Genomic DNA, 25505 nt, shown 5'->3' with positions numbered 1-25505 from the left:
GATTTGCAAAAGAGGAGAAGAGAAAGATCTCTAAGGCCAAAGATTAATTAATATGCTCACAGAATCCAGGCTTTGCCTTCAGGGAACACTTGAAGTTACAACGCCACTGGCTGAGAGCGTGCAGTTGACTTAGGTCAACCGATGGTCACTGCTACAAAGACTATTTCAATGACTCTATGAAAATACACCTCAACTGGATCAAAATGTGACCAAAAAGTCTTTTGTCTAGACTAGTCTGCAGTTTATGTTGTGAACACAGGAGGGCACCCAAAACTAACTGGTCTTACAAATTGAAACAAATTTTACATACAGTATTTAGTATTAGCAATTTTTGCATATGTACGCTATGCTAGCTACAGTATAAGAATGATTCAGAAAAATATAAATACACATCCTTTACATAAAGAAATGCATGTACAACTTTATATGAATTAGAGACAGGGTGTTTCACCGTAAAAACTATGATGTTATTTTTTGTTGTTGTTTACCAAGGATTTAAAATAAGGTGTTCCTTTGGGAATAAGAGGGCAATTCTTCCATTACCAAAAACATCAATTCAGAATAAGAAAATGTATTCTAACTTAGGTCTAGACTACATCACTGTTACTCCACTAGTGACACTTCTACTAGTGTCCACCAGATGGCAGAAGACCATCAAATCATCTCAAAAGTGAGCTACTCTATAAACACTACCATTAGAGGAACAGGATTGTCTCAGCCTTGCTTCTTATGATTCCCAAGTCCATTTTTAGAAGGTTGAAAGTGATTCTAGACAATATCACTTGTGGATTTTGTCCTCCAAAAATCAATCCCACTTCTCAGAGACTGGGAATGATTTAAAGTGAACTATTCTCTTCCCCAAAGATGAAACTATCTGAAAATGCATTCAAGTTTTATGCATACCCACAAAACATAAAAATCTCTTGAGAAAAATATAAAATGATTAGCTGCACAATACTCAAAGGACTACTGCTTAAATAGCACAAGCTACTTTAGTAGGATGTCTATGTTTATCTCGCCTTAATAGTAGAAATCAGCAGATGCTTCAAATTTTAAGAATCAGCATTAATATAAAGTAGGACTCTAAAAAGAAAGTCATATTTCCCTACCATCAGGTTTTCATTCCTTTGCTTTCTTCTTTATAAATACTTAAGAGCTTATTGGTAATTTGTTTAATAGTTTATACTTACATGTCAATTAGAAATTTATTTTAAAAACACACCCATTGTTTATTGCTAATCAATAACTTAGTAATATGCTATAAAGCTGCCACTAAATTTTATCTTTTAGATGCTGAAATGCAGGATTTCATGGAAAAGATATATACTTTAGAGTGTATTCAAGAGAAAAGCCTGTACTTCTGTATGTAGTCTACGATCTTGCCAAAGGATTGCCCTTCTGTAAGGTAGGACTGGATTTTTTAAATAACAATCTAGTTAATTCCATATATACTACTTGGTGTCTACATATAAAACTGGTAATGACCATGGAATAAGTTATTAATTTGCACTAAATTTTCCAGGTTTTCCTTATATTTCTTATTGAAATTAGTTTAATTATTTTATTAGAAGGATATATACTCTATAAAGCACATTACCTGGATTGAAAATCAAGAAGCATTTTCCAGATCAACATACATTCAGATATCAAATACAAGCCACCAATTGATATAACAAAATAGTAACAGTGTTTGCTTCAGCAGCACATATACTAAAATTGGAATGATACAGAGAAGATTAGCACGGCCCCTGAGCAAGGAAGACACGCTACCTTGTGAAGCATTCCATATTTTTATGACCTCAAAAAACAAAACAAAACAAAATAGTAACAAAAATATAATTTCCTTGATTATGGGGCGTTCAGAACTGTGCCGGGGTCCCATTTCCTTCTTCAGGACTGAATCACACATCCCAATTCCTTTCCATAAGCTACATGTGATCTGGGTCATAGTTCCGGATTCTTTAAGGAACGCTGGTCAAGAAGGAGAACCTGGTTCCTGCAAGCCCTTGGCTATAAGCCAGCTCCGACAAACCTGGGTCCACGTCAAGTCACACAGAATACAAGTAAGTGCTTCAGTACAAAGGCAAAGGATCCTCAAATATAAAGAAGGAGAATGTAGTCTCCTTTATCAGGGAGCAATAAACGTTCTTACTTAAAAACTTATTTTCAGCATTCAAATCTCATCCACTTGGTTCCAGGCACTCTTGATATACAAATAAGACAGTGCTGTCCCTGCCTTTAGGAAGCTCATTCCTATGACAGCCTCTAACCCTTAAATTTACTAAGCTATGAAAGGTAATGGGTACTTTTAGTTTCTGGGTCCTAGACTCCATTTACAGAGGAATGCAAAATAGACTTGTAAAAATCTGTCCTTTAGACCAAATTAGGTTGTGCTCTTCAAAATTACATGTTTTTCCCACTAAAAGTTATAAAAATTCCACAAACTTTTAGCTGACACAAAGTCATTTATCTTCTCATTACTTAACATGAATTTATGTGAAAAGTGAATATATCATACACAGGAACGCACATGACTTGCAGAGCAAGTACAAAAGATTAATAAGCAAAGCATTGAGTGTCATGAAGAAAAAGAAAAAACGTGGAAAGAGAAGAGAAAAATAAATGAAGGAGAAGAAGTATAAATGAGGAGAACATGACAACTCTTTGGCTGTGACAAGTCTCTTAGCTAATCATGAAAGTTGATGCAGACAACCAAGTGGAGATATGAGTCTCCTTCTGCCTTTGCTGTTCTATGTGCCCACCCTGGAAGAAGGGCAGTCGCCCTGAGGGGCAGGTCTAGTCTTAGCTCCATGGATTATGAGTAAAAATGTGGATGGAGGTGAAAAGACAGAGTGGTGATTCTTGGGGAGTGGCAGAGACAATCTCATAATTACCTAAGACATCACTAAGTTTTACTCAGATATTTCCCACTGACTTGAAGTTTGGTATTTAACACAGCCCATGACAAAAGCACTTTGTGAATGCACACTGATAAATCCACCACATCCTTGTGTGAGGTTTACGAGCCTCATTTAAAAAATACTGAGACAGGTACTTTGGCGACTACTATGAGAGGAGCTTAAAGATTTACAGACTCAGAAGACAACCAATATTAAGGTTGTGAGCTCCCCTGGGGGAGTACCAGATCTTAATAAAGCTAATGTAAACATTGCCACAAATGTTAAAAATAATAACTAGAAATGGTCTGTCACTGTTTTGCACTTCTTAATGATTACATCAGTCATTGTAGATAAAGTTAAAAGAAATCTTTCAAATTCTACCTAATTCAGTCAATCTTCTCCAGTGACACAAAATAACTTGGTCAACAGTTCAATATATAATCTTCTAAGAAGTAAATAATCTTCATGTCACTTTTCAGTATATAGTTAAAGCATAGTGTTAATGTACATTCGACCTTAATGAATGCTATTTACAACTACAGACTTCCAAGGAGGTGAGTCTACTGATGTCTGACTCATCGTGACATTTTTCAAGAAATTATAGAAAATTTCTCATAGCTCAAGTACAACATTATGCTATAAAGATACTCCTTTCATGTTTCTCTGCCTTGAAACATTCTATATTTTGTTTTTTTTAAATTTTGCATTAAATATATTACAATGCTAGCAAATGAGATTTGAAGTGCATTTATAATTTTGTTCAACAAACAAAAGCCTTAAACATGCAAAACATGAATAACAACCCATACTTGTTGGGATAGCTTACCCCTCTCTCTCTCTTTCCCTCTCTCTCTCTCCATATGTATACATAATAATATATACAATAGTATATATAATAATACTGTATAATGAGTATACACACACACACACATACACTACAGCAATAGTAGCTATAAGTCTGGAGCACACTGTGTTCAAGGGACTGTACTGCTTGCAAACTTTAGCTCATTTAAACCTCATGATAACCCTACGAGTTACCATTTTTAACTCTCACTTTATAGGTGAAGAAACTGAGGTTTAGAGAAATCAAGTAACTTGACCTTTTTTATATAACTAATAAGCATTGGCGCTGGGCCTTGAAACCAAAAGTCTATTGGACTTTAAAGTCCAAGCTTTTTTCCACTGTGCTTCAGAAGGCCCCTGCTCCCTAGTGGGAGAGCCTTGCTGTGGGATAAGAGAGCAGGGGGAAAGTACCTGGTGCTGGAAGGCATGGGACAAAGCCGAACTTCACCTACTTTACACTCAAGCTGTGTTTGTATTGTTATTCACACATATTTCTCATTATCTAAGAGACAGCTTTTACTAACTCCTTCAAGATAAGATGGTTCTATTAAATTCTGTGATTCTTAGAAGAGCCAGTGTCCATTCTATGATGCCAAAAAGAAATGTCTTCCTAATAAATGGCAGCTCTACATAAAAATGCAAAAATATAGGATTGAGATTCTTGTAAAATATGTATTCATTAACATTTATTGAGTTCCTGCTATGAATGCAAAAATGAATGAGGCTTGGTCTCTTCCCTCGAGGAGTTTACATGACTAGATAGATATCACATGGTTTTTGCAATGTATTTAGTAAAATGTATTTTTCTACAATGCTTTTCTTGAGAGCAGAATTCTAAGAATTTTCACGCCACCTCTTACTTCTCTCTTGGTCAAAATGAGGATGTTAGATATTTATAATAGCAAAATATATAAGTATAACCTGAATGTCCACAACTGAGGAACTGGTTCAATAAAATCACTATGACTATTCAATAGAATACTACATAAAATTAAGAATGGGGTATTAAAGATATATTTATATCATTGAGTAAAACAAAATCAATAAACAGATATATGTAAGTGTAGTCTCATTTTTGTGAGATATAATAATATATCTTTAATTTAAGAGAAAGGTCTGGAAGGATATCCATCAAAATCCTCATAGCAGTTATTTTTGGGTGGTGACATTATAGGGGATTTTTATTTTCTTCTGTGTGCTCATCTGTATTTTCTACTTTTTATAACGTTCATGTAATAAAAACTTATTTTCAGATTAAATTTAATATAAAGATTAAATCCTGAACATAAATGCAATCCTCAATTCTTATTCTCCAATTCAGTTCAAGAAAGTAGAAAGGAGATAGTGCATTATGTAGGCAGAAATTATGTTCCCTTATAAATATAAAGCCTAGTGGAGAGAGCTTTGGAAGTCTTAGAATCGGGAAGATCTAGTTCAAATACTGACTCTAGCCTTTTATAGTTCTGTAAACTTGGACAAGCCACTTAATGTCAGCTTCCCAAACTGGAAAATGAGGAAAATAAGGCCAATTTATAAGAGTGATGAGAGATTTAAATCAAATATTGTACGGTTCAATGCCTGGTTGAACACACGGTTCACACGATACATGGTTACTATTACTGTTGTTATTACTACTTTGAGCCTTCATCACTTAACTGTGAAAACAACAACTTTCTACATTAAAAAAGAACTACATATCGGTTTACACATTAAATGGTGCAAGAGGCACCAATAAAGCATAACCTGCCATATTTTTATTATAGGAAAATGCATTCTTTCAGTCATTCAGTGAATATCTGGTGAACGAGAGCTTTACTTTAGCTCAACAATGGCGGTAAAGAGATAAAAGACTTAGTTACTTCCTTCCTGGGGCTCAGAATTCGGTGGGGGAGACAAATAAGTAAACAGACAATAATCATACTATGGCAACTGCTGTGAAGTTTGGATGCATAAAATATAGGAGCACCTGGGCACATCACACAACTCCAGATGAGCATCCTTTATCTCCTACTCTACTGGTATGGTGCCTCCATGAGTACACAGTCCTGTGCCTCGGCCAGAGCCAGACTCGGTGGGGATGGAGGTAGAGTCAGATATGGCTCCCTAGTGGAGGCAACGGCCTACTTGAGTCTTGAATAATGAGGAGAAGACAGGCAAGTGAAGACAGAAGGGAAGAACATGCCATGGTGAAGAAAGAGAATGTACAAATGCGCCTGGGAGAAGGTGGTCTTCCCTCTGCAGGAGACCTCAACGAGTGCAGTAGGAGAGAAGGAAACTAGCTGGAGAGGAGTAAGTACTGAGACTAATAAGCCCCACACAGGACCTGCTATGCAATGGCAGACAGGGTTGGCTTTATTCTAAAAGCAATGAGGAGCCACTCAAGGGTTTTAATAAAATATAACTGATAACAGTACATTAAAAAAAGAACCAGGGGCCGGCCCGGTGGCGCAAGCGGTTAAGTGCGCGCGCTCCGCTGCGGCGGCCCGGGGTTCGCTGGTTCGGATCCCGGGCGCGCACCGACGCACTGCTTGGTAAGCCATGCTGTGGCGGCGTCCCATATAAAGTGGAGGAAGATAGGCACCGATGTTAGCCCAGGGCCGTCTTCCTCAGCAAAAAAGGAGGAGGATTGGCGGATGTTAGCTCAGGGCTGATCTCCTCACAAAAAAAAAAAAAAAAAAAAAGAACCATATTTATTTAATTTGTTATTTGGGCATTTGGGTTTTAGAAAAGGAGATAGTTAAATCTGTTTCTTTTTTCTAATCAATTGTCTATTATTTACCAGACAGGATGTTTTAGTATTTAGTATCGCTGGTAGAAATATAATTAAATTTCCTCACTTTGGGGCAATTTAATTCAAAAGTTAATGTCACATTAAATGCAGCCATTCATCACCGTTGTCTTGTGCTCTATTTTTTGCTCTTGCTGTTAAAGGATAAACAATTCTCACAAATATCACATTAAAACAATAAAAGTATGCTGTTTTAATGCCTAATCTTCAAAAGCAGATGATGATTAAATTAATATTATACACGGCCAAAAATTCATTGCAGGGCTGAGATCAAAAAAAGACCATGTACTTGGAAAGGTTTTAAGTCCCCAAAGCAAAGGCCACTTCAACTATTTCTTTCATGAACCAGTAGACCCCCAATGTAAACTGAAAACGACACGGCAATAGATGCAACTGATTGTGTCCTCTGGACATTTACAAAGGCTTCTGACTGCTGGGTCAGCTTCAAAAGGCACGAAGGGCACTCCAGAGACTTTTCCCCTGCGTCCCTCCACTGCCTGGGCCTGACAAGGACAAACTTCTTTCCCCACAAAGAATGAAGCTGAGGAAAAGACATTTTTTATTCATTAATAATTCAGTGCACTTGGCTTCAATCTCTACGAGGTGGTAGCTCTTGTCTAGGAGCTGCCAACACAAAGACACACACTTTAAAACCCAAATCATGGGTCAAGACTCGGCTCAAAGGTGGTTCTCTCATGCTAGTTCCCTGATCACCTCAGTCAGAAGCTCTGAACACCTTGGCCCCCTATTCATTCCTCGCTTACAGCTCTCAGCACAGGCAAATACCATAAATTTGGAGGCGTCTATGTGGCTTTGCCATCTATTACTTTGTGTTTTAGAAAAATCACTTTCCTTACTGAATCTCAGTGCTTCTCATCTGCAAAATGGGGTTATTCATGTGGGGAAGAAAAGATATTTTTTTGTGTGTGTGTGAGGAAGATTGACCCTGAGCTAACATCTATTGCCAATCTTCTCTAGCAAAAAGAGCTGAACTAACATCTGCGCCCATCTTCCTCTATTTTATGTGAGATGCCTGCTACAGCACGGCTTGATAAGCAGTGCATAGGTCCGTGCCCGGGATCCGAACCCACAAACCCTGGGCCGCCGAAGCGGAGTGCGCAAACTTAACCACTACGCCACTGGGCCGGCTCCAAAGGAAGATATTTTTAATTGCCATTTTATAAATATGGTAACAGGTTCAGAGAAGTTAAATAGCGTGCCTAAAGCTACAAAGCTAACAATCAAAATATTTCTAAAAATCTGTCTTGTCTATTTTCCATTATACCACAATTAACTCCTACAATATCAAATCTATGAGACTTGTAGAAAAATTATATTTCAGTACATACCTGCTTCATGAATCTCTTCCTTTCCAGTATATGAGGAGAACACCTGCCTAGAGAACTTGTACTGTTGTTCTCGAAAATTGTTTTGTAAGTAGTCCATCAGCATGACATAACCAGACTGCTGCATTGTAAGAACTTCACAAAAAACAGCCAACTGTAAAGATAATTTAAATTATAATTTAACATATCTGCTTCAAAGGCATCAGCAAATGCTTCAAAACAGATATTCTGTAGTAAAGCTTAGAAAATAATACTTTTTAAATTGCGTCAAATGACTTCATTTGTTTGAATTTCCAAGATTACCTGGCTTTCAGAGATGCTAACTGTATCTTTAAAAACAATCCAGTCAACGGTGTCTGTGCAGGGAGGGGATGTCAATGAGCCATTGTAGCTGTAATACTTGTCAGTTGAGTTTGGCAGAAGGTTCAGCAATACAAACGGATCTAATGCAGCCTGTTTCCCTACAAAGTAATAACATACATCTCAGCTGGAATCCCAATACTGGAACTTAGCTGTTCAAAGCTTCTATGAAACAGAGATATGTGCTTTGTTGTGTATTTAATCAGAGCTGAAATTTTAAGAACATTTAAGATATATTTCAAAAGTGGTGATAAAACTGGCATATTCCAAATGCTCTTATTTATATCATTATATAAGGTTAGATGTTTTATCTTTACACCAGCAAGATGCTGGAGAGATTATTTTACATATAAAAAATATTCAGAAATCATATGACCATCTCAATAAGTAGAGTAAAATCATTTGATAAGATTCAATACTAGTTCCTGGAAAACAAAAACAAAACCGTATTTTCATGAAGATTATCTTCAAAAGCCAACAACAAACATCACAATTAAGGATGACTTATTGAAAGCTCTTCCTCTAGAGATAAAAAATGTGACAAGAATGTCCTGCTATCACCATTTCTATTTAACATTGAACTGGAGGAACAGGCCAGTGCAATAAAGTAAGGAAAAGAAAAAAAAGGTCACAAAGATTGGATAGGAAGGAATGATACCATCAAAATTTGCAAACAACATGATTGTGCATGTAAAATATTAAAATAATTTATAGACTATTAGAATTAATAAATATATTTGGCAAAGTCACTGCACACAAGACCAATATACAAAAATTAACTGTATTTCTATGTACTGGTATCAGACAATAGAAAATGAAATTTAAAATAATATAATTTATAATAGCAACAAAATATCAAATACAAGTGAATCTAACAAATGATGTATAAAATATCTATATTGAAGATTACAAAACTTTCTTGAAAGAATTAGATAAAATCTTAAAATGGTTGGAAATACCCTGTTCATGGGTTGGAAGATCCATTATTGTGAAGGTGTTGATATTCCCCCAAATGAATTTATGGAGTCAATGAAATCTTAATCAAAATCTCAGAAGGGCTTGTGTGTGTGTATATGTGTGTGTGTGTGTGTTTACTGACATGCTGATTTTAAAATTTAAATGGAAATGCAAAGAAAAGTTAAGACAATCTTGAACAATAACAAAGTTATTGGAGAACTTTCACTGGAGTATTTTCACTATATGATAGGAAGACCTATCATATAAAGCTATAGAAATCATGATAGTGAGATATTTATGCAAAGACAGGTAAAGAGAACAACGGAAGAGAATAGAGAGTCCCAATCCACACATACGTGGTCACTTGATTTATGATAGAAAAAAATTACTGTGTAGTTAGAACGGACAGCCTTTTCAATAAACAGTGCTGTATCAATTGGATATCCTTATGGAAAAAAGTTAATCTTGATTCCCTACTTCATACAGTGAAGTTAACCTTGATTCTCTACACCATAATCACAAATCAGTTCTAAATAGATTGTAGATCTAAATGTGAACAGAATAATAAAGCTTTTAGAAGACAATATAGAAAATTATCTTCATAACCTTATGGCAGGTTGAGATTTGTGAAATGGCACACAATGGATTTTAGTATGTGATAATCAAGATCTATTCATCAATAGTCACTATTAAGAGAGTAAAAAGGCAAGACAAAGAGTGGAAAATATATTCCAGATAATATATATATATATATATATTACTATTATTATAACATGTATATCATGTAATTTATATTATATATTCCAGATAGTAGTATATATATACACACAATTATAAATATTGATTTATTCTTGCTATATATACAAGTATATATAACTTGTATCCATAAGAGAGAATCCCTCCAGAAAATCAGTAGAGTTTTCCCAAATGGTCCATCTGGCCTTAGAACCCTGAAACAATCCAATTATATCTGTCTCCTTGAATAGTCCCATTTTTGTTTTTGCATCTTTCCAATAGCATTTACCTTGGTCATCCAATAGCACTGCCTTGGTCATTTAGCTTTTTGTGTACCAGCCCTCACTAATGTAGGCAGCAATCTACTTACCAGAGAGATCTGCATCTGACTCATTTTCCCACCCTCTTAACTACCCAGCCCTGTGCATGTGCTCTGCTCCGCTAGCACATTGAGGTCATTAAGAAATAGCCCCTGAAGCCAATTTAATCTAGTCTAAGTGAGGTGGCACAATGTAGAGCGGTAGTTTCACCCCTTATTTGAATCATTTGGGGAGCTTTAAAAAAAATGCCAATGGCCTAGACCCCACTCTAGACCATTTTAATTCAGATCTCTAGTGGTGGTGCCTGGGCATCTGCATTTTTTTAAAAAAGTGTCCCCAGTTGATTCAAACATTCAGCTAGGGTTGAAAATCCCAGGAAGAAAGAAGCCTATACAAGATTTGAGTCTTTTGGGGCCTCACTTTACTCATTATAAAATGAACTGACTGGACTAGATGATCTCAATAGTCTAGTCCAGCTCCAAACTCTATGAAGACTGGACATATCCAGAAAGCCTCAAAGAAAAAATTAGATTAAAAATTAGATTAAATGTTAATTTTTCCACAAAAGCTTTTAAAGGAAGTAGAAAGGCTGTTAATAAAGTTGTAGATAACTTCAGCTTCCAGTCTGAATTTAAGACTGAATCTTAGAAGTAAAAACCCATTGACTAAATTGACAGTGTTTGTAGATACAACCTAAATCTAGTTTTAATCTATTAGAAAATTCAAGTTATGTTTGGTTTAATGGATTAATTACTAACTTCTAAAAGCATGTCTCCCTCTCATCCTATGTCGAGATGAGATTATTAGAATTCATATTCAAATTAAAGTGCTCAGAAACTGAGGAAAATATTTGTGTTTAATATGTGAATAGTTTTTCCATTTTCAGATTTATGTTTTTAATATCTGAAAAATTTTGTGATTAAATAACCTCCTTCTTAATCATCAATGGACTACAATTGTTTCTTTTTCTGTGAAGACAAATTTATCTTTCAAATGTTCTGTGGAAATGTGGAAAATACTAATGAAGTAACAAGCCAGAAATAGACTTACTGCTACGCGCTAAATTAGGTGGGAAATGAATTGATACCAAGAGAATTAAAGGCCAGAGAAGGAAAAACAGAGGTGAGACTTGAATAACGATGGTGAAATAGAGAATTTTCTTGAAATTGGAAAAAAAATTAAAGAGAAAGAACCAGAAGAAAGTTTTTGATTTCTCCTTCCCTTACCCTGGTATGGAATCCATTCTCCCTGCCTCTGAACCTCAGTAGCACCTATCTAGTCTCTCTTATGGACATGTTAACTGTTTTGTACCCCTTTTTGTGTGTTACGTATGTACACGTCCTAAGTTTCTGTCTGATACCACAAGATTTTTCTATTACAGTAGTGCTTTTCAATTACACCATCACCTTCTGAGAAAATTGGACTAAGTTGGTTTTTGGTGGCTTGCAAAAACATGTGCTTCACGTGAATAACGTATTGTTAACACAAGAGAGAATCACACCTGAGCCAACATTACTCTATTTGTGATCAGTCATTCATTCATTTGATTACTATTCATTTGAACATATATTGGTGATTAACCAATCAATCAGATCCCCCTTCTGTAGGAGGTTGATAGTAGGAGGGGGAAAGATGAGGAGGTTCAGAGATAGGGAGATAAAGGCAAAGACCACAATAGAGCCAGGCGCTAGGGAAGAGCTAGAAAATACTTAAAACCAACTCTTATTACTTAAGACAATGAGACTTAAGATGGGGCCACATCAACACTGTGAGGATTTTTCAATACACAAATTCCTGGGCTGAATCTGTGATTAAGTAAGCACTATGAGTCATTCTGATGAGAATTCCCATTTGAGAATCACTGATGATGTTAACTAGGGTGTGTCTCTTCCTTGCAACTTGAAAGATTTCAACTAACAGTTCTCTTTTTTGTGGGCTCTGCTTGGGGAATATTAATGTATTATCTTTGTATCACTGCAACATCACCCTCTCTCTCACTCCTCCATGGAGAAGACAATGCCTAACGTAGAGCAGGTACGGTGGAAGGAAGGGAAGGGAAGAGAAGTGGGTTTGTCTCTTGGGGAGAAATATAAAAAAAGGAGCAACCAACCAGCGATGTAACAAGACAAGATTTTCATCATCTGGACGATGGTTGAAAAGTGATGTTTTTTGGATAACTCACATTACATGGAGGATATGGAGCTGGATTTGGGAGCTTAGCTGCAGTTCCAGAGTCAATGTCTAAAAATAAACACTGCCTTTAATCTTCTAGGTTCCTAACAGCAATGGCTGGGGGCCAATATTGGGAAGCCTTCAGTTTACTGGGCACTGGGGGATTTTCTAGACTTTGAAATAGGACTAGATTTAATCTAAGAACTCTCAAAATGGAAATGTTTAACTTTAAGAGGACTTTACTTATTTAGTTTGGACAGATCGTATCTAACAACCATTCAAATCAAATTGACACATGTTTCACATGTGTTCTGAAACACATAACTAATATAAATCTCCAGAGTATAGTGGAACAAACTTTGTGGACAGACTAGGATCTAAACCCTGGCTTAGGTGTTCTTGCTGAGCTTATTGAAATATTAAGCATGTGGAGGGTGAGTTGATAGGCATGGAGGATTTTATTTTTTGGTAAAGGAGGAGGGAAGAAGTTGGTGCACAAGTAGCAGGGTAGAGAGACAGAAGAGAGACAGGGTAACTGAGGGCCGACTAGCATGTGGTCCCAGCTAGTCCAAGAAACTGTAAGTTCTGCTTCTGAATTAAGAGCCAGGAGATAGGCAAAATAACACTGTTACGGAATCCAAATTCTCAGGGAGGGTATTACGTGGCAGCACTGGCTCTGAGCAAGTGCCTCCCTCAATGGCTTGCAGATAGTAGATACTAAAAAGTAAACTTTAGTCAAAGAACATGAGCAAATTGGTTCTTAAACTCATATGAGCACTCTCCTAGAGACCCTCAGAAATAACTGAAGAGGCTTCGAGAGACAGCGGCCAAAGTCCCAGAGTTATACAAGTCAGGACTGACAACACAGTGTTAGCATCACTCTTGTCCCCACAGGCTGGTGTAAGGTCTGGGAACACGCAGAATTCATATTTTATACAAGTTTAAGTGCAGGAATTCAAATTAGCTGCCTTCTTTCAGTCTGGATAGAATCCACTTTCTGACTAAGTGAGGGAAAAATTAAGTATAGCCTATGACATTCCATGTTGAATTTTGCAATCGAAGTGGATGGAGGGAGATAACAGCTTCATCTTACATTTGACTGCACCTTTCAAAAAACAAAAATGAAAGCCGCACTGCAGGTGTTCACATATTCCAGACTTCTGAAAAGTTCGGTCAGTTCAGGTCCTCACATGTAATTGACAGAGATGAATCAATTCTAGGCCAGGCGACCACTTTCAAGAAAAGGATCTATCTGAGTTGTGTTTCTGATTTCAAATTTTGCAGCTTCCCGGAGAGGAATAATCCTCATTTTATTGATAACACGGGGCAGCATTAATACGCTGTATGTGAGTGCTTAATAAAAATAAAATAATAATAACAGGTTTGCTGTCTATTGCCAATATTGTCAAAAGCATTTGCTGTGACAAATTACAAGATCCATGAGCTAGCGGGCAGAACAATATCAAAGCATATTGCATCTTGTTCTATGTAAGCATTCACCTTCTTCCAAAAATCTTGTCTCCTCATACTGGTAAAGCAAAGGATTTATCAAGGAAACCACCAGTGGAAAAATTTTAACTTGAGTAAACAATTTTCTTTTCACTTTAAAATGTGATTTTTATAAAATTAACTGGTTTCTTTAAGAGATGTACAAGGCTAGAGACAGAATAAATACATTTTAAATGCATGATGTAATTAGATTATTTTCAAGAATAAAACACTATAAAACTTCAACTTTCTACTTACATTAACATTTTATGATTTTTATTTGACAAAAATTTCTGATAAATTGTTTTTTAGTGAGAAATGTATTAATCGTCAAGTGTAAGAAGTGAGAGATTTCTCCTCTTTAAAAATGTCTTTCTTTCTTCCTTCTGGAACAAGTGGTTTTTGTAATATTGTAAATATTGTAATTCAGACCCATTCAAAGTGGAATCTTGAAAAAGAGATTTCTCCAAATAGCTTACCAAAACGACTAACACTCTCGACTCCATCAATAATTGCTTTGTAATCCAGATTTTCTTCTATACCAACCTGTAAAGAAGAAAGACATTCTAAAAACAATAAAATATTTGATTAACTGTTCAATAAAATGTAAAGATTAGTGAATTCCATTTTAAGTATTCAAAAGTAATGTCCTCCAAACGTATACTTTGTTTTTACAGCAAGGTGAAAACAAATAAACAAAAACCAGGTAACTTTTAAATTTTCCACTAAGAAAAGTACAATTTAAAATGTTATGATTCACAGTTACTGCCATATCATTATGATGCTTTGCATGTACAAATAAGAAAATCTGTACAGTCATAGAACAGAGTGCTCCAGCTGAAAGTGACAGAAGAAATTAATGAATGCCAGAGCCTCCCTTAAACATACTAGCCAAGGGGTCATTGTCTTTGAAAAGGACCACCAGTTATCATTCCACCTGTGAGCTCTCCTATTTGCTAAAAAAGTATGTTTTGATATTTCACATCAATATTCAATGTGATTAAAAAGTTAGTGTTAAATTTACATATAATGATTACCTCAAATAAAATGGACAAAGCTCTTAACTTTCCTTTTCCTTTAACTGCTTCCTCAAAACTTGAAAATCGGTCTGCATCAAAGCAGTAGATTTGCATCTATAAATATAACAATGATAGCTTTATTATATAAGAAGTCTTCACAAAAGTCAGCAAAGAGACAATAAAATAATTTACCAATTCAGTAAATTCTATTTGAAAGATTCTGTAAACTGTATAACTCTATATTCTGTGTATTTCAAAATATTTTATCAATTACTTGTATATACAACTACGTTTACTATTACTTACCATCCTTCAATGAGGAAGGAAATACAAAGTTAGACACATATAGAACAGAAATTAGCACTTTGAGATGAGCAGGGGACACTGAAGTAATAATTTACTAGAGGAATTATCAAATGTAAAAAATTATCAAATGTTATTTTAACTATTTTTCTGGAATTCTTTCAAATATGGTTTCATTATTTCCTGAATGGACATGCCTTTCTTGATGGTCTGAGTTACCATTTTTGGACATTATCATACTGTGCTGTATTAACAGCCAAACTCTCAAGGACTCTCTGCTTTGACCGGAAAAATAGCAAGAGTTTTAAGTTCCTTATTTTAAGTTTCCTCTCCTGCTGTGAGGCTATCCCTTATTAATTTCTATTTCAGTCCATATATCTGTCTATAACAGCCTCTATTCTCGCCTATAATTTGGTGCTTCTCATGTCATAGGCTTGGAAATAAGGCAACTCAGCTAGTTTAGAAGTATAATGAAAGGGAGAGGAGAAAGCCTCTGAGAAGATTAATGTGTGGCTAGGGCTACGATCAGAGAAATAGCAGGTGTGAGGCAGAGGATGGCAGTGGCTCCTGCCTTGGGTGGTCACCAAAGCCTTTTCAGAGAGAGGATTTCTAAGCTGACCCCTGAGGGATGGGCAGCTTAAAAGCTGACAGATGAAAAGGCAAAAGAGATGAACGTGTGTTCAAGTCAGAGGGACTGGCTTGGGAAAAGCCACTAGGCAAGCAAATATGAGAAATGTGGGAAACTGAAAACAGTTTGTTGTGATTTCCGCTGAGCATATGCGAGAGAAGAGGAGAGAGATGTATCTGGAGGGGTAGGCGGGGGCCACACCAGAAAGGACCATGAGGCAGGCCCAGCAGTTCCGTCTTGAGGGCAAAGGAAAGTCGTTGATCATCCTGCTCACAGCGGTGGGGAGGGGGCGAGGCTGGAGAGAGGGAGACAGGTCAGGGACATTAACAATCCAAGTAAGAGCCAAAGGTGGTTTGAACTTTTCTCTAACCTCCCACATCATTTAGGGGCAGAATTGAGAAGATTTGATTACAGGATGTGGGAGACCAGGAAAAAAAGAGCAAATCAAGGATGCTCCTCAGTTTCCCTGCTTGCACAGTTACATGGAGAAGGTTTTAAAAAAACAACAAACAAACAATACTTCTGACAGACAACTTGAGGGGCTTTTTTTTTGTTTTGGTGAGGAAGATTTGCTCTAACATTTTTTGCCAATCTTCCTCTTTTTGTTTTTGTTTTTTTTTTTTTGCTTGAGGAAGATTAGTCCTCAGCTAACATCTGTGCCAGTCTTCCTCTATTTTGTATCTGGGTTGCCGCCACAGCATGGCTTGACGAGTGGTGCACGTCCACGCCCAAGATCTGAACCCGCAAACCCAGGCCACCAAAGCGGAGTGCGAAGGACTTAACCACTATGCCGTGGGGCCAGCCCCTTGAGGGGCTTTTAAATAAGAAAAATACATGAGGTTTAGTGAACAGGTTCTGTACTAAATGTGCACATTTATTTTGCTGGCTCAGGGCTTTTGTTGTTGTTGTTAGGGTTTTCTTAATTTTCATCTTTGTTCTAAACGGGTAATATTGTGAGACAGCTAAACTCTGAGAAGTGAGAGTGTTATGTATTACTGAGTTGACTTGCACTACTTTGACAAACCAAATTTGATGTGTGCTCTTCCTTAAGGGTATTTAATATATTTTTAAAAAACATAAACAAATTAGAAGCCATAAATTTGAATGTGCTTATCCACATTAAAAAAAAATTTTAGTTCTTTAAGAGATAATTAACTCTAGTCTTATTTTTATTATCAGTAACTATTTTGGATTATAAAAGTAATATAGTTTCATTATAGGTAATTTAGAAAATATGGAAATTTTAAAGGAGCAAAGTAAAGGCACCAATAATGCCATCACCCAGAGAAAATCACTGTTAATGTTTTCTTAGTTTCCCTCAATCATTTTTACAATAGTAATAATTCATTCTCTCATATAATCCTCATACTAACTTTACAGGCAGTACTATTACTATTATGTTAATTTCACAGAAGACAAACAGAAGCTTAGGTAAATTAAATTGTTTGCACAATGTCATGTCAATATAGCCAATAACTAAATGGTGAAGCCAGTATTCATACCTAGTCCATTTGACTCAGGCTCTGTACTCGAAGCCACTATTTAATTATTTTTCATGTTTTACATAATCAGAATAACAATACTATCTACACTATTTTATATTCTGCTTCTTAAAAGCATTAATATCTTATGATGAAGCATTTTTTTGTAAATCATTCAAAACATGATTTTTACAAGACCTATAATATTCCATCATAATGTATTTAATCATGCCCTTTTTTTCAACTTTTTATTATTATAAATCTGCCCATGATTTTTTGAGTGTTGAAATGATGGGTATTGAGATTAAAACATTTAAAGTTCTTGATAAAATAAGCAAACTGCTTCCCAGAAATTCTACCAATTTATACTCTCTTCAGACATGTATGAAAGTGTTTACTTCACCACATACTCATTATCCATTATAATTATATTTACTTTGCCAATTTTAAAGCTGAAAAATTTTCTCATTTTAATTTGCATTTCTTCGATTCTCCAGTATGTTGATGCAATTTCCTCTTTTATTTGTACTGAGCTATGGAAAGAATTTTGTTCATTTATTCACTCATCAACATTTATTGATCATCCATAATGGGACATTCTAGGTTACCAGGAAGTGGAAAATCAAATATGGGTCTTATTGAGCTTAGTCTAGTTTGGAAAGCAGATATTAACCTAGTAAACGAGATATAACTGTATAAATTACAAAATTTGATTACAAACTAATCAAATTAAATGCTAAATAAAATCTCAATAACTTAGAAAATGAAACAGTAACCAATGGATCTATTGACTTACCTCAAGTGGAAATTTTTGTCCTTCTAAACTATGTTCTGATCCGTCAGATGACATATTGCATTTTCCCCAGTGAAAAGTTATCTTGCTTGCTTTGAACACCATTTCTGAAACTCCTCCACTGAGACGGTAGTCATTTGTGAGATTAATTTCCACTAAAACAAAACAACACAAAACAATAAAATTGCACCTGAGTTTCTGAAAATCAAAATTACAAACTTCAACTACATTTTCTTCTATTAAAGTTACATTAAGAAAATCATTTATTGGATAAATTAAACAAAAAATTAAGTCACCATTTTGGAAGCTGAACTTGTAACTCTGTACAATATACTCAACGTACCTTGTTGCCACAAATGTAAACTAAACCAAAGACCTTAACTGCTGTATGACTCTAATAGCAGAAGCCAGTCAGTGCACCTGCCCTCTTTTGTTCAGTGTCCTGAGATTGTGGTTCCCCCAAAACTCTGCTTCCCTAAGGCATCTGATGGCAGTGAGGGGACAGAGGAAAGGGAGAAGGAACAGAAGAGCGGAGAGGAGCAAGTCCTCTCTGGGGAGTGCCCCTCACCTTCTCACTTTCAGCCCATTTCTACTCCTTTTCCGGCTGCTGTTTTTGTCCCACCTCCTTATCACTCCAAGCATCACCCCAGGCTTCATCAAGCTCCAGAACCTCTGTCCTAGGCTGTGGCAAGGAAGGTGGGAAACCCACTCCTCTTGAAGGGGTTTTAGCCATCTCATGTTTGAACCCTGAGTAGTAACCCTCAAAATCTTAAACTCTCCTATTGGAGTTCCGCAGCAGATATTATCTGACTGTATTTTATGAGTCATCTGGAGATTAATGATTCTCTTGAGAGGCTAATGCAAGACTTTAATGTTTCTCAATCAGATTTAAATAGTCTTGGTTCCATTAGGCAGAAACCACTGTTGGCATTAGGGACCGAATCCAACATATTGACCAGCCAGCTAGAGATAAAAACTTCCACTAATAATCATAACAATAATAATAATAATAATGACAAACACAATAACAATAATGGTTTATTTATCACTTACAATGTTCCATGTGTTACCCTAAGTACTTTACCTCTTTTAAATATTTGATCCTCACACAATCCTAGGAACGAGACATCGTTATAATCTCTATTTTACAGATAAGGAAATTGAGTCACAGAGAGATTAAATAACTTGCTCAAAGTTCCACACTATACTTTAAAGAGCCAGTATTGAACCCCAAAAGTGTGGCTCTAAAGATCAAGTGCTTGACCACCCTCCACTAAGGAAAATAAAGCAGAGATTACATGCCTTACTGCTTTGTAACATCCTTCAAAACTGGTAAAGAAAATGTCAAGATTTGGGGCAAAATACTTTCATGTATTTAATTAATATATTATAACATGTAATAATCCTAAATATTCATTCAAAAAATACTTATTGAGTAAATATTATGTATTAGGAACTGATGTAGAAAAATTCCTACCCTAACAGGATTTAAAACTAAATTACTACATTCAAGTAATTATATCACCAAAATATGAAAAATAGAGAAAAAAAATTACTAATGATATAACCACCCTAAAGTAGCTACTATTATAATTTTGAATATTTTTTATTTCTCATGAGTATACTCATTTTTTATCTAACTTCCTGATTACATACAATTTCACTTAAAATATGAGAAAAGGAAACGTATTCACTTTTTTTTTTAATTGTATTTATTTTTCCCCCAAAGCCCCAGTAGATAGTTGTATGTCATAGTTGTGCATTCTTCTAACTGCTGTATGTGGGACGCGGCCTCAGCATGGCTGGAGAAGCAGTGCGTCTGTTCACGCCCAGGATCCGAACCCGGGCCGCCTGCATCGGAGCGCACGCACTTAACCACTAAGCCCCGGGGCCGGCCCCAGGTATTCACTTTTTGAAAACTATTTTGTCCATCTATTGGTTACCGGAATTTTTTTTTGTAGTATTATATTTTGCATGTTTTTTAAAAAAAGATAGTCTCAAAAAGAAAAGCATTTAGAGAGTACTTCCTAAGGATGGTACATAATTTTAAACTTTCTATATAGAAGGGCTAGTAATTTCTTTTCTTAAAATTCAATTATACTCAATTGCTTTTTTCATATCCAAATATTGAATATAGCATGAGGCTGAGCGGACAAGATCAAACTATAATGCTCAAGAAAAGGAAATCCTGATTAAGTGACTAACCAGTGATGGAGTTATTAAATTACATTAGCTATATATTACATTATCTTTACCACATCTTCTAGTGGAGGCATCAGTATTGTTATATTACTGGAGCACATGACATGATGACTTTGGTCATTTTATTTTTTGTACACATTTTCAAAATGTTGTCTAAACTTCCAACTTTCTATGTTCTATTTGGTTTCTTTTACCTATACTTTCTATCCAGTTCATAGCACATTATTCAAAGGAAAACGAGATGAAACTAATCTAAATATCCTCTGGGTCAAGAAACATACTAAAGTCACAAACAAATGCAAACATTTTACCTGTTTTCCCAGTGTTATGAATGAATGTGTTTTCCAAAGATGTTTTATCCCAACCCTGAAATTTAAGTTTCTTAAGATTCACATTCACTTGTGTAAGATCTTCATCAATATTGATAGGGGACTGTTTGGGGCTATTACATGTTGGATATTTCTTTCCCCAATTTTTTTGATTCAGTGCTCCTAGGGAAAGGAAAAGGGAAGAAGTTAGTTTCAAGTAGTTAACACATTTTATAAAAATAAATACAATAGTAGGAAAAATTGGGAAATCTTTGAACTAATTTGTAAAAAAATTATGGCTAGATTTAGATTCTAGGTTTTAATATGATACACAATAAAAAGAGGCCTATAGAAGAACCACATCAAGTATAGGGTTCAACAATGGTTTTGTTTAGCCATCACACTTTTCCAAATCAACAGAAAGCCTAATTGTCAGATCAGCTAGTCAGACCTAGCTCAGAGTTCCAGAATGGAAGTCATCCAGATGATAGGTGTTAAGTTCTGACTTCCTTAGCACTCTCCATTAGGGTAGGCCCCTTCAGACCCTGTCACCTCTGCCATTGAATGACTTGGTTTAATTTCTATGTGCTCAGGGTCTTATTTATAAAAACATAATCACCAGGCTATCCTTGAAATGTCTCCTCCCTCCCCTCCATCCTCTTTTTTTTCTGGTCATAAAACCTACCGAGTTTTATTGTTTAACAATAAGAAAAATAAAGCAAGGCTTTCTATAAAGATTTTTGCTTACAGTGAAGTGAATTTTCACCTGTTCCACAGAATGAACAGTCCTCTAAACCAAAACTACCCCGTGCTGCCTTTATGTCACCCCTACCTGAAACCATGAACCATCTCTCATAACCTTATTTCACTGGACACTAACTCAGCTAGCACCAAAGCAGCGCCAAGAACAGGTATATTCTATTTAATATATGAACTTTTGCAAGTCCAAGTCAAACTTTTCTCTGGTTAAACTCTAGCATTTCTGCAGCCATCCCATGAAAGAGCAGGGTGGCACCACAATTTTCAGCTTATATCCTTTCAAATGATTTTCCTTCAGAAAACAAGTATGGGGAAGCCAAGATTTTACATGATTGATTTTTAGAGAAATTATAAGTAAACATGCCCTCCGTACAACCCCAGTCTATGCCATCTTCTTTTTGTAATAAGGGAATCAGTGAGGATTGACTTCCATGCAAGCTTTCATAATGGGACAAAGCTAACTGCATTATTTAGCCCAGGAAATAAATAATAGCCACATCATGAAACTGCCTATATAGCCAGGGAAAATTAGGTAGTTTTTCTCCTAGTGAGGCATCTACCAGAATCAATAGGTGCTGAAAACATTTTATTTTAAAATCTAGCTCTATTCCTGGAGAGAGTGCTTGAGTACAATAGGCTTTAAATATGAACCGTGATGCACATTTTTGCTTCTACGAACAGCTTTAATGATTTGAGTAATAATATGTTAATTTCACTGTAAAAAACATTTGCATAGGGACAAGGAACCACTGCTTGTTTTATTAATGTCAATGCAAGAGAGAGAAGCAGAGAGAGAAATGGCAGCATGAATCAATAAGGCCCTTTTTTATTGCTTAAGTTTTTTAAAACAGTACAATAAATTCCAAGCACACTTAGGAAGAGTCTCATAGTTGTGGTGTACAGAAACATAAAACTTTAAGTCTCTAGTAACACTGCATATGATTTATAACCTGTTATTTTTCATAGCATTTAGTGATCATCTCTACTTGGATTCTAAGTTAGCATATCCACAACTGAACACTTGATTTCTGCCCTGCAACTAGTTCCTCCTACAATCTTTGCTATCCCCTAAACCTAGAAGTCATCCTAATGCCTCTGTTTCCTCTGCAGCAAGGCCTTTTGGGTCTACCTTCAAAATGTATCCTTAATCAGACCATTTCTCATCTCCACCACTACTACCCTAGTTCAAGCCATTGTCCTCGCCAGCCTGGATCTTGCTAGTCCACAAGCAGCATCGCCACTGCCTAGAAGATTGTTAGGAGTCAGACCTCCACCGTAGCCTTACTAAGTCAGAATCTATACTTTAACACAATCCCCAGGAGATTCATATATACATTAAATTTTGAGAAGCAATGGCTTAGACATCTCCAGTGCCTTCTAACTGGTCTCTAGCTTCTTTTCTTGCTCCTTCCATAATTCTGTTCTCCACTTACATGGTAGGCAGACTTCTAAGATGGCTCCCACTATTCCCATGCCTTGGTGTACACACCCTGTATTATCCCCTCTATTTGAGGGTGGGCAGGACCTGTGAATATGATGGGATAGTCATTCCCTTGATTAGGTTACCTTATATGGCAAAGGTGATGGGGAGTCCCTGCTGTGATTATGTTATGTTATAGAAGGCTCCATCTTGGCAAATTGCAGGGAGAGAGAGATTCAAAGTTAAGAGATTCTCCTGCTGGCTTTGAAGAAGCTACCAGGTTGTGAGAAGGGCACATGGTAGGAACTGAGAATGGCCTCTAGGATCTGAAAGCACCCCCAGGCTGACACACAGCAAAACCAAACAAACAATAAGCCAGTCACAAAAAGAAAATTCTATATGACTCCACTTACATGAGGTAGCTCAAGTAGTCAAATTCATAGTGAGAGAAAGTAGAATGGTGGTTGCCAGGAGATGCAGGGAGAAGTGAAAAAGGGAGCTGTTTAATGAGTATAGAGTTTCAGATTGGCAAAACGAAAAAGTTCTGGAGATCTGTTTCACAACAACGTGAGTATACGTAACACTACTGAACTGTACACTTAAAAGTGGTTAAGATGGCAAATTTTATGTTATGAGTTTTTTAGCACAGTAGAAAAAATGGTTAGGATGGTAAAAAACAAACAAACAAACAACAAACTGGGACCTGAACCTCAATCTTGCAACCACAAGGAAGTGACCCTGCCAACAACCTACATAAGCTTGGAACAGGACCCCAGGGTTCAAATGAGAACACAGCCCAGCTGGCACCTGGATTTTAGATTTATGAGACCCTGAGCAGAGAACATTCCTAGCTAAGTAGTCCCTCCTCTCTGACTTTTGACCCATGGAAGCTGTGAAATAATAAATAAAATACATGTTTTTTTGTGTGTGTGTGAGGAAGACCAGCTCTGAGCTAACACCTACTGCCAATCCTCCTCTTTTTTTCCCCCCCAAAGGCCCAGTAGATAGCTGTATGTCATAGTTGCACATCCTTCTAGTTGCTGTATGTGGGATGAGGCCTCAGCATGGCCAGAGAAGTGGTGCATCGGTGCGCGCCCGGGATCCGAACACGGGCCGCCAGTAGCGGAGTGCGCACACTTAACCGCTAAGCCACGGGGCCAGGCCCTAAATATGTGTTGTTTTAAGCCACTAAATTTGTAGTAATTTGTTATGCAGCATAGGAAAACTAACACAATCAATAGCTTAAATAATCTTTTAAAATACGTATCAGATGGTGTGTCACTTCTTGGCTCAGGTCCCTTCAATACCTTTTCATCCCACTCAGAATAAAATATAAACTCCTTACCATGGCTGACTGATGCTACATGATGTCACCACTCACATCCTCTCTGATCTCATTTCCTATCTGTCTCGGTGATCACTCTACTCTAGCCATATTGGCTTCTTTCCTGGCCTCAGGGCTTGGCACTTGCTGTCATCTCTTTCTGGAATGCTCCACCCAGATGTCTGCAAGCCTCGCTCTCTCATCTCTCATCTCTCATCTCAATGAGGTCTCTGCTCCAATGCATCTCACTGGAGAGGCTGTCTCTGAGCATCCTGTATAAAATACACTTCCCTCCCTCGGTCATTCTCAATCCCTTCTCCTTACTTTATTTTTCTTCTTCTAAGATATTAATTATGTTTATTTAGTTATTGTTTCTACACCCCAGTATCTATTAAAATACCTGGCACACAGTGGGTGTTCAATAAATATTTGTCAAATGACTGAACCAGACAAATGAAAAATGACGTCTGTTGTTTCATGAGTTTGAGCTAACAGGGATCTAACATAAAATGGAATTAGGAAAAAAACAAAAGAAAGAAAACTGACCAATTAAAGAAACATTTCTAAACTCAACTGCAGGGCACATCTGACTGTTATATGACAATTTTCTTGAGTAGTCCCTACTAAACTTCTGCTGAAGGATATCGAGAAAGACCGGATGTCCAAACTCTATGTTGTCTGTCATTTCATAGTACAATGATCCTGAGTAACTGGATTGTATAAGAAGTGCATCAAATGAGTACACTGAGTGTAGACCCAGTTTACAACACCCACTAGATCATGGTGCCCAGTACATACAGGCTCAGGAAGCCTCCTTAATTTTTGCGATTAGAAGAAAAAAGAGCCAGAAGAGGTAAAAGGACTTTTTTGAGTGAAAAGGCTGCAAAACAGAAAAGTCCATAAAAAATAAGAACTTGAGGTTCTTTTTGCAAAAGACTCTGAAAAGATGATGTTTCATTCATAAGTAGAAAACTGGAGGAAGTAAACTAATGAAGTGCTAAAATTGTGCACAAAGATGAAACAGAGATCAAAGAAGCATTAAATATACTTTACCTGTCTTAATAATGAAACATTAGATGAAACTTATGCTTACACATTACTTTTAAAATTCCCAAATTAATGTTTTTAATGTTGCAATTGGAGACCTCAGTCCACGTAGTAAAGCTAGGATGATGTACCGGAGGAGGCAGGTGCACAGAACTCATTAGATCTATACTGTATCCACCGGAGTGTTGCTAGCGACTGTTGCGAAGGAAGAAATTAGGACACTCCACGTAGTTGCAGCAGAAGATTACCAAGGTGATTTACTCATGAGGAGGACTGCAGAGTACTAACTGTCAGCTCTAGAGAGCTAAAATA

The 25505-nt window shown here is 36.5% G+C and overlaps 1 protein-coding gene and 1 non-coding gene across 3 annotated transcripts in view; one reads left to right on the top strand and one right to left on the bottom strand.

Moving 5' to 3' along the window:
- The window catches only part of PTPRZ1 (protein tyrosine phosphatase receptor type Z1), a 168534-nt gene that overhangs the window by 58070 nt on the left and 84959 nt on the right, over positions 1-25505 (bottom strand). For both annotated transcript variants that reach the window (XM_058529032.1, XM_058529033.1), the window contains exons 3-8: positions 20647-20826; positions 18137-18288; positions 14947-15042; positions 14389-14455; positions 8181-8338; positions 7881-8031 (exon numbers count right to left, since the gene is read on the bottom strand). In XM_058529032.1, the coding sequence (XP_058385015.1) occupies positions 7881-8031; positions 8181-8338; positions 14389-14455; positions 14947-15042; positions 18137-18288; positions 20647-20826 (804 nt within the window). The remainder of the gene's footprint in view (positions 1-7880; positions 8032-8180; positions 8339-14388; positions 14456-14946; positions 15043-18136; positions 18289-20646; positions 20827-25505) is intronic.
- On the top strand, positions 1687-1793 carry LOC131400666 (U6 spliceosomal RNA). The gene has a single exon (XR_009217394.1). It is a non-coding gene; the product is annotated as a U6 spliceosomal RNA (small nuclear RNA).

The sequence above is a fragment of the Diceros bicornis genome, chromosome 3 (genome assembly GCF_020826845.1).
Source record: "Diceros bicornis minor isolate mBicDic1 chromosome 3, mDicBic1.mat.cur, whole genome shotgun sequence".
Lineage (NCBI taxonomy): Eukaryota > Metazoa > Chordata > Mammalia > Perissodactyla > Rhinocerotidae > Diceros > Diceros bicornis.
This window is presented reverse-complemented; position numbering and strand designations above follow the sequence as displayed.